General features: G+C 36.8%; 1 protein-coding gene across 3 annotated transcripts in view; it reads left to right on the forward strand.

Moving 5' to 3' along the window:
* The window catches only part of HIKESHI (heat shock protein nuclear import factor hikeshi), a 34,557-nt gene extending 27,275 nt beyond the window's left edge, over positions 1-7,282 (forward strand). For all 3 annotated transcript variants that reach the window (XM_057553786.1, XM_007168492.2, XM_007168491.3), the window contains 2 exons: positions 6,150-6,268; positions 7,203-7,282. In XM_057553786.1, coding sequence (XP_057409769.1) covers positions 6,150-6,268; positions 7,203-7,257 — 174 coding nt within the window. In that variant the 3' untranslated portion in view covers positions 7,258-7,282. The remainder of the gene's footprint in view (positions 1-6,149; positions 6,269-7,202) is intronic.
* The last annotated feature ends 3,255 nt before the right edge of the window (positions 7,283-10,537 follow it).

Here is a 10,537-nt window from a genome sequence, read left to right on the forward strand (position 1 = left end):
ATCATATGCGACCTCATTGGCTTTTGTAAAGATTTTGGCTTATATTCTGTTTGGAAGAGAAAACATAAGAGAGTTTTGAGCAAGAGAGTAATATGATCTAACTTATATTTTTAAAGGATCACTTTTGCATCTTTGGAGAGAAACGGTAGTGAGGCAAAGAGGGAAGGAGGAAGATCAGTTAGGAGGCTCTTGTGAAAATCTAGGTGAGAGATTTTAATGACTTGAACCAGGAAGTATGGGGAAGTAGAAATGGAGGTGATGAAAAGTAGTTGATTTCTGGAGATAATTTGAAGATGGGGCCAATAGTGTTTCATGTTGTGGATCACATGTGAGGTCTGAGATAGAGACATCAACTATGGCTCCAAGGGTGTTGGATCCAGGAAGAAGAACACAGGAATATTGTGAAAAGAACAAGTATGGTCTGGGAGTGGAATCAGGAGTTGAATTTTGATTGTACTATGTTTGGGGTGCCTGTTAGATATCCAGCTGGAGAAGACAAGTTTAGAGTTCAAGAGAAGTAAAAATCTGGGAGTCATCAGTGTAGAGGTGGTATTTAAAGTTGGGAAGGGGATGTGATCACTGAGAAGTAACTGTAAATAGAAAAATTGGCCAGTGACAGAGCTTGGGGCCATTTCAAAGTTGAGATGCTTAAGAGATAAGGAGAAATAAAAGGAAAGGAGCAGCCTGAAGTAGGAGGAGACCCCAAAAGTGCTGTTTTGGAAGCCAAGCAAAGACTGGATTTTAAGAAGGAAGAAGTGATCAATAGTATTCACTGCTGATGGGTCAAGTAAGATGAAGGCTAAGAATTAACCATTGGATTCAGCAAGGTAGAAGTCATTACAGATTTTGACAAGAGTTCATAGAGGTGGAAAGGGAGTTTGCAGCGAGGTTGAGTGAATTGGAGAGGAGGAAATGCAAACAGTGAATATAGATGACTCTTGACGAGTGTTGTCATAAAGGACAGCAGATGAATGGTCTGGTTGCTTGAGGGGGCTATGGGGACAAGGAATTTTTTTTTTCTTTCTGTTTTTAATCAGAGATATTATATCGTGTTTGACAGGAATGAAACATTAGTGAGAGAAAAATTGTTGATGCAGGAGAGTGGGGAGGCTTGTGAAAGTGGTGTCCTTGAGTAGGAAATAAGACCGTATTGGGAGGTTTTCGATAGGGTAATGGACAGTGTTTATAGTAATGGATATATGGGCACAGACAGACACAGAAGGTTGGTAAGTGTGCTGATGAGAAGTTGTGCAAGTTCTCTCTCTCGATTCCTTCTCTTTGCTCAGTGAAATAGGAAGCAAGGTCATCAGCTAAGATTGAGGGGAAAGGAAGTATTGGAAATCTAAACCGAAAGGATTATTAAACAAGTCCTCTAGGAGAGGAGGAGGTTGAATGGACTAGGGAAACCTTCTGGGCTTGCTGGGCAGCACATTTTTGAGGATTGTGGCCATGAATTTAAGCGCTGACTTGTCATATGATCTCTTGAGAATGGGCCAAATTAAAGAATGGCAGGGGCTTCCCTGGTGGCGCAGTGGTTGAGAATCTGCCTGCCAATGCAGGGGACACGGGTTGGAGCCCTGGTCTGGGAAGATCCCACATGCCGTGGGGCAACTGGGCCCATGAGCCGCAATTATTGAGCCTGCCCGTCTGGAGCCTGTGCTCCGCAACAAGAGAGGCCGCGATGGTGAGAGGCCCGCGCACCGCGATGAGGAGTGGCCCCCGCTTGCCACAACTGGAGAAAGCCCTTGCACAGAAACGAAGACCCAACACAGCCATAAATAAAGAAATAAATAAAGAAATAAAGAATGGCAGAGTCTGGGTTTTAAAAATTTTGTCAGTAATTTAAAAAATAAACCATGCTGAAAAAAGCAAGTTGTAAAACAATACTTAGTGTCCCATATAGATTGTATTTGAAAAATGTCTGGAAAATACATGACAAAGTGATGTTATCCCTGGGGAGGGGCAAGAAGACTTTTTACTCTATAATTATCAATTATTTGAGCTTTTTAATGAAGCATATGTATTTTTTATTAAACGTTTTACTATGAAATATTTTAATATATAGAAAAGTGCATTCCACAAATATTTATTGTATACCTATTGTGTGCGAGGCATTTTTTTTTTTAATTATTAGCACGTTTATTTATTTATTTATTTATTTATTTATGGCTGTGTTGGGTCTTCGCTTCTGTGTGAGGGCTTTCTCTAGCTGCGGCAAGGGGGGGCCACTCTTCATCGCGGTGCGCGGGCCTCTCACCATCGCGGCCTCTCTCGTTGCGGAGCACAGGCTCCAGACGCGCAGGCTCAGTAGTTGTGGCTCACGGGCCTAGTTGCTCCACGGCATGTGGGATCTTCCCAGACCAGGGCTCGAACCCGTGTCCCCTGCATTAGCAGGCAGATTCTCAACCACCGCGCCACCAGGGAAGCCCCGCGAGGCATTTTTTAAGAACAAACAGATAAAAATAGGTAGACAAAATAAAATAATACCCGTCCTTATAGAGCTCTCTTTATAGTGGGGTATATTTGAAGACTTCCATGTGTCTTCCACCTAGATTTAACTGTTACATTTTGCTATATTTGCTACTAATTAAAAAATTATATAAAGTGTTACAGATACAGCCCACTGCTCTCTGCTTCTCTTCTTCCCTTTCCTCTCCAGGTAGCTACTCTTCTAACTTTATATATCTTTCCTATCTGTATTTCAGTACTTAAAAAAATTTTTTCATATTTATTCACAAAACATGTATAGTACTATTTGTATGTGTGTTTAAACATGTTTCTAATTTATGCTCTTAGTTATTCTTACTTCACTTTAGTTTTTATCAGTAGTACATGGTTTAGAAAGTCAAATGGTTTTACATGTAAAACAGCTGTCCTCTATTATACCTTTTATATTCTGCTTTATTCTGCCTCTCAGCAGCAGTCACTTTCAACCTCCCCCTCATATTTTTTCCCTCTTTCTTCTTGTATTTATTTCCATGTGTCAGAAGAAACTTGATTAATCTTTTTTTTTTTTTTTTTTTTTTTTTAAATTTTTTTTTTTTTATTTATTTATTTATTTATTTATTTTTGGCTGTGCTGGGTCTTCGGTTCGTGCGAGGGCTTTCTCTAGTTGCGGCAAGTGGGGGCCACTCTTCATCGCGGTGCGGGGACCGCTCTTCATCGCGGTGCGCGGGCCTTTCACTATCGCGGCCCCTCCCGTTGCGGGGCACAGGCTCCAGACGCGCAGGCTCAGCAGCTGTGGCTCACGGGCCCAGCCGCTCCGTGGCATGTGGGATCTTCCCAGACCAGGGCTCGAACCCGTGTCTCCTGCATTAGCAGGCAGATTCTCAACCACTGCGCCACCAGGGAAGCCCTGATTAATCTTTATTAATTTATTTGTTATAGGTATTTTCCATTGACTTACCAATGCATAACATGATTTAGCTCTCTTAATCCTCTGTTCTCCAAAATACACAGATATCGTTTCTCCCCACCTTTCCAATATAGATTTTCATTAAGTTAGTATTCAAAGTTTTCAGTATTATGACCTGGTAAATGTTTTTCAAAACTGAGCCAGGTATAGTGCTATGATTATATTTCTTGTTCTGTATAACTTTTCATTTATCCTGGTTAATAAATTTCTCATTTTTTTTCCTTTGCATTGATTTCTGTATTTCCATTTCTAATAATTTATGCCCAAACTCTGCCAATTGTAAATTCCCATTCAATATATTTAAATATAGCAATTTAAAATTTGTCTTGGAAACATTCCTCTTGGAACTCTCTTTTTTGTTCCACTGTGGACTGATTATTCTCTGGGTCTGTTGCATAGCTGTTGTTAAGGTATTGTTTTCTTTCACCATTACTCCAGAAATTCCTTTTATTTCTTTTCTGTGTTGAATCTCTTTTTTTCTGGTTCTTCTGTTTTTCCTTCTTGTTATTTACCCTTTCATATGTTTTTAAAATGGATATAAATGTTTGTATCATACTGCACAAACTTCTACAACTTACTATTGTTCACTCAGCATTATTTTTAAAGATTTATCTGTGTTGACACATGGAATCGATTTAGTTTGTTTTAATTGTCATATGTCATATGTACGAATGAGCCGCAGTTTGTTTTTCCATTTCCATATTGGTAGATGTTTTTATACATTCTTAGTAATATTTATCAGACCTTAAATTTTTGCCAAATTTGATAGGTGAAATTAGAATATTACTATTGTTTTGGTTTGTTTTTTGGACTGGTGGTGAAGCTGAGCATCTTTTCAGATTTTTGGCCTGCATTTGTATTTTCTTTTATAGGAATTGACTGTTTATATAATTTTCCCCAATTTTCTATTGTGTTATTTTTGACACTTTTTAATTTTAGCTTTTTGGGAAAGGCCTTTATGTGTTCTGGATAATAATCCTTTGTTGTATATGTTGTAAATTTTTTCTCCTACCTTGTCTTTTAGTATTGTTTTATGGTGTCTTTTGCATACAGACATAATATATTTTTCTGTAGACAAGTTTTATCAGTTGTTTCCTTTATGATTTGTGGGTTTTTTGTATTTGAGAAATTCTTCCCTATGCTGATATGTAAAGATGTTATGTTCTCTTATAGTTCTTAAGGCTTTTAACGTTTTACTTTTTGAATTGTGTTTGTGTGTGGTATGGGAAGGGATCTAAACTCATTTTCCCCCCTATGGAAAACTAGTTGTTCTAGTCCCATTAAATGAATAGTTAGTCCACATTTTTTTTTATTCTGAATAATAGCATCTTTGTTATATATCATGTGTCACATATGCTTAGGTTTGTTTCTGGGCTCTGTCTTTTATTCCAGTTAGTTTATTTGCCTGTCCCTTTGCCAGGAAAAATCGTAATATCTGGAAGGCCAAGTCCCTCCTCCTAGTCATCAAAATAGGCTTAGGTATTTTTCATTATAATTTTAGTGTCAGCTTGTCAAGTGCCATGAAAAATCTTGTTGGAATTTAGTTGAAAATAACATTGGATTTATAGGTTTAATGTGCCTTTATCACATTAAGTATTCCCATCCGTGAACATATTGTATCTTTCCACTCGACATGGGGTATATAAGTCCTTTCATTTGTTTTCTTTCTTATCTCTCAAGACAGTCTTAAAATATTTTCCACAGAAGTCTTAACTATTAGCTTGTCTTAGCATTTCCCCTAGGTATCTTACAGACTTTGTTTCTGTCATGAATTGGATCTTCTTAAAGTTACATTTAAAAATGTTTTTTGCTTCTATGGAGGGTTGCTGTTGATTTTTTTTCTCCTGATACTGATCTTTTAGTTAGTGATCTTATTGGTTCAACTCTGATATTGGTTCAAGTACCTTAACAGTAGAGTCTCTTGGACTAAACTACCTCGATATTATTAAACAAACAAAAACCCTAATAAGATGTTTCTTCCATGTAGAAAAGAGACAGCAAGAACCTTCATGGCTAGTGTTGTGTTTCGGAGAAAGTGATGTTGGGAAGATTATTTTTGAGTGAATAAAAGGTAGTATTATCGTTAGTAGTTCATTAATTTTGGGGTTTAGTGCTTAAACCCATTTGATTCTCAAGGAATGTGAATCAGTTTACTTCTTGCTTCTACGAAGGAGTCTTGGAGGTTGTTAGTGGATTTGCCCATTTGAGGGTCAGTGAGAACAAACAGACCAGGAAATAGAAATGGAATCGTGTTACCTTTCTCTTCTTTGTAATTGATGGCAAGTAACCAGTTGTTCCTTTTTTATACTTAAGTTTTTATCTTTCTGGTAAGAAAAAGACTTCTTGGATATGGTTACTATTTTATATGAGAGAATAGGTTGATTTGATGAGGGTGGTATTTGAGGAGAGGGGCATCTCCAAAGGTGGAGATAAAAGGAGATATTTTGAATGAAAAAACATCTTTTCTTTTTTTTTCCCAAAATGAATATGTTATAAACTTTAAAATATTTGATAATCATAGAAATTCTTTGCGATATAAAGAAAGTACTAAAGGCAGATTATGATTTTGTGGCATAATGTCATTTTATGACTTGCCTTAATGTTCAGCATTAGACTGTCTCAGAACTCACAGTCCTTAAACCAAGTTAATATGACAACATTTTTAATTAAAAATATTAAGGTCTAAATGGAGTATTTAGTGTAATCCATTAATCTATTTATTATTAACTTTTAGTTCACCCAAAAGATGTTAGACAACTTCTACAATTTTGCTTCATCGTTTGCTGTCTCTCAGGCCCAGATGACACCAAGTCCATCTGACATGTTCATTCCGGCAAATGTGGTTCTGAAATGGTATGGGGCATTTTGTAGCTCTCATATTAAGGCTTCTAGTAACCTACAAAAAATGTGTATTTTTTGCTTGTGAATGTATTTCTTCTTTGACATTTAAACATATTCTTTTATTGTGGACATCAGCATATATTAACATTTGCATACAATTAAAAAGTATGCACTTTAGAGTTCACATTAGGAATAATTTTTACCCCAAATAATATTTTGTTATATAGTAGCCATTTTGGCTTTATAAAGACAGGAAAATAAAATTGCTTATGTTTTAGGGACCACAATTAAGGGCTTTACATTTTTTTATATTTTGAATTGTAAGTACTGTATATGAGGCTTGAAATATCAATGAAATTTTTTTTCATAAGTAGAAAGTCTTGATCTAAAATAAACATGTATAAAACATCAGAGTGGTTTATACTGCACCCTGTACATGAATCTATTTCTTCAGCTTTTCTATGTTTCTGTTTTATAGATATTTCTTTTCACTTTGAATATCCCAGTGTTGGGGAGATACATAAGGAGAGTTTGTTGAGAAGTGGTAGCATGGTATAGCATGGATTGTACTAGAATGTATTAGGTTTGAGCTTTGTAATAATGTAGCTTTGTGACCTTGAGCAAATTATTCTCATCTATGAAATGAGGGAGAAGGAGTTAGATTTCATTTTTTCTTAGGTCCCTTCTAGCTCTCAGATTTGCAGAAGATAAAAAAATTAATAAAATTTATTATGATTTGTGCTTTCTGATACAGCCAGTTAAATCACTATGCTTGCTGTCTTTTATAAATTAATAATTAAGCTCCCAGATTAACTTTTAACTTTCTAAGTTTTTAATCTTAGCATTTTAGAAATGACATGTAAAGTTATTTGCTTTTTGATGAGTCATTTGTCAGATTATGAAAGATTCTAATTAAATTTCTTATAAATATGTTTTTCTTTTGTAGGTATGAAAACTTTCAAAGACGACTGGCACAGAACCCTCTCTTTTGGAAAACATAATTTGAATAAAATAATTTTTAATGGATTCTGAAATTTGTCATATTTTAAAGATAATCATTCTATTTGAAAGCATGAAGTCAAAAGGATCATGAAGCCTAAGTTTAAAAACTGCTTAGTGACTATGAAGCTTAATTAAAATCTTTATAAAAAATTAAAAACATTGAGAAATGAAAATATGTTCATCATTAATGACTTTTTTCCCTTAAGCTGAAAATATTCAGAGGCAAAACATTTTGTTTTGGCTATGATTCATTTTTTACTTAAAAATAAAGCATAGTCACAATAGTGTGCCAAATGCATTGCATTTATAATCTTTCATTTATATTTACAGTGGTTTGCTAGAATAGTTAACTTAAAATCAACTATATCAAAATTTGGGGACTTTTGGAAAAATATATCAAATATACATTTTTACATATGGAGAAATTATTTTCAGTTAGTATTTCTTTAGACTAAAAGTTTTTTCAGAGGAATTCCCTGGCAGTCCAGTGGTTAGGACTAGGCGCTTACACTGCCGTAGCCTGGGCTCTATCCCTGGTTGGGGAACTAAGATCCCACAGGCTGCGTGGTGCAGTCAAAAAAAAAAAAAAGTTTTTTCAATTAACAGATTGGTTGTCACTTTTTATATCTGCAAATTCATACGTTTTTGATTAACAAAATTGCCATAATACTGATCAGGTTTTGTTTAATATTGGTAATGTTACACATTTGTGTATAGACTATAGGATTCATTACTTCTTTGTATGAAGGTAAAGCCTTTGTGTCTCATTCAAAGGGAACCCTTTGACTTTTACTGGTGATGCCCATTGACCAGAAACCACCAGGATCTCACCAGTCCAGTGATCTTTGTAGAGATACAACAGGAAGTATTAACTAAAAACAAAGTGTCCCTTGGCTTGCCAAGAGGATATAAAGACAGTGTGATTGTCCATGACAGTCCTGGGTAGTGTTTTTTTTATTATTAATTAATTAATTAATTATGGCTGCGTTGGGTCTTTGTTGCTGTGTGTGGACTTTTCTCTAGTTGTGGTGCACGGGCTTCTCATTGCGGTGGCTTCTCTTGTTGCAGAGCACGGGCTCTAGGCGTGCAGGCTTCAGTAGTTGTGGCTCGTGGGCTCTAGAGCACAGGCTCAGAAGTTGTGGCGCACGGGCTTAGTTGCTCAGCGGCATGTGAGATCTTCCCAGACCAGGGCTCGAACCCATGTGGCCTGCATTGGCAGGCGGATTTTTAACCACTGTGCCACCAGGGAAGTCCCCTGCGTAGTGTATTTAAACTGGTTTGTTGGGCTTTCACAGCAGAGGATGAGGCAAAATTTGGACCACTTTTCTAATTGTATTATTCTTGCTGCTGGAGTAGTAGTCTTGCACAGTATGCATAAAGAGATTCAGTTATCACTTCTGAGAGCTCTCCCGAGCAGCCAATACCTGCTTCATTTTGGAAGTCTCTTGTTACCCTTCTAAAGGATACATGCTACACTGGAGAGAAAAGGGCTTTAAATATCAGAAAGCCTCTTAATTATTCCATACACCCAAGGTAGGTTTGGGTGTAGGAGGTGGGCAAAAGCCTGGTGTTGATGTTGCAGTTCCTGGTGAGTTATGGATAATATCAGGAATATAGATTTTTATCTATATTTTATCACAACAGGAGTAAGCCAATAATTGTTTCCTTGTGGTGGGCACATTCTCAGTGGAGCTTAGTTTCTTCATAGACGTCTGGAAAATCTTGGAGAAAATGACCAGTGCAGTGAGAATAACTCCAGCATTTGTTCCTCCCTTGGTGACGTTGGTTCTGCTGACAGTGCTATAATGATTATAGCGGAAGTATTTTGCTGACTTGGAGTAAAGTTCCAATTTTTACAATAATGAAGACTGGGGCTAATGGTGTGAGGAAAGTTCAAATATCAGAAGGAGCCTTTAGGAGGAAATTGGTCTCAGGAGTTTAAAGGAACAACCATTAAATCTTCTACAGTGGAATTTAGCAGGTTCAGAGTCAAATTTCACCGTAAAAGATTTAATAGCGGGCTTCCCTGGTGGCGCAGTGGTTGAGAATCTGCCTGCCAATGCAGGGGACACAGGTTCGAGCCCTGGTCTGGGAAGATCCCACATGCCGCGGAGCAGCTGGGCCCGTGAGCCACAATTACTGAGCCTGCGCGTCTGGAGCCTGTGCTCCGCAACAAGAGAGACCACGATAGTGAGAGGCCCGCGCACCGCGATGAAGAGTGGCCCCCGCTTGCCACAACTAGAGAAAGCCCTCGCACAGAAATGAAGACCCAACACAGCCATAAATAAATAAATAAATAAATAAAAATTAAAAAAAAAAAAGATTTAATAGCTATTCTTTTAAACTCCTGAGGAGACCAATTTCCTCCTAAAGGTCTGTCCCTTCTGCCATGTGAGGATATATGGAGACCTCTGTGACCTGGAAGAGGGCCCTCAGCTGACCATGCTGACACCTTGATCTTGGGCTTCCAGCCTCCAGAAATGTAAGAAACAAATTTTGGTTGATTATGTGAGTCTGGTATTTCGTTACAGCAGCTTGAAGGGACAAAGACACATTGAAGCATTTTATTAACAAATTTTACTTGCACATAGTTTAACCTAGGAAGGCTGAACTCTGGATTTGTCAATTTCTTTTTCTTTTAAGTTTGATTTTTAAAAAGGGCTTTTAGAATAGTTTTGAATTTATTAAAATTTGGAGAATGCCAAACAAACTTAATTTTTCCTATTATCATTTTTTCCATAAAGTGAAGGAAACTCAAGAGAGTTTAGGCAAAAAAGACATCTTAACAGTGTTATTATGCCTCAATATGGGAAAGGCAAAATCAGAGAGAGTGGTCAGAGGAGACAAGATATGAACATGAGTCAAAAATATCCAAAGCCAAGAAATAGTCTCAGTCAATATCTATACTTAGTATACTGGGAAAAATAGTAACACCATTTACCATCTGTGCCCAATGGATCCACTTTTAAAAATGCTTCTAAGTCACTTTTTGAATAATTTACTGAACAAAAAAAAAGAATAGTAAGGGACTTTATTAGAATTTTAAATAATGAGAAAATAGCAAGCTTAAACATGTGTTTCATATTTTCATAGTTTCATGATATTTGCACCTGATAAGGGCATTGTCTTCTGAGTTTAACTAACTATACTTGAGTTGTCATGTATGAACTGGGAACATATCCATCTTGTAAATGCTGATTCTAGATTTCAAATACATGTCTAATAGATTCTACCTTATCATTATGTTTTGGTTCTTGTATTGTCAAAATGCAATACATG

This window comes from Balaenoptera acutorostrata, chromosome 9 (genome assembly GCF_949987535.1).
Source record: "Balaenoptera acutorostrata chromosome 9, mBalAcu1.1, whole genome shotgun sequence".
NCBI classification, from domain to species: Eukaryota; Metazoa; Chordata; class Mammalia; order Artiodactyla; family Balaenopteridae; genus Balaenoptera; species Balaenoptera acutorostrata.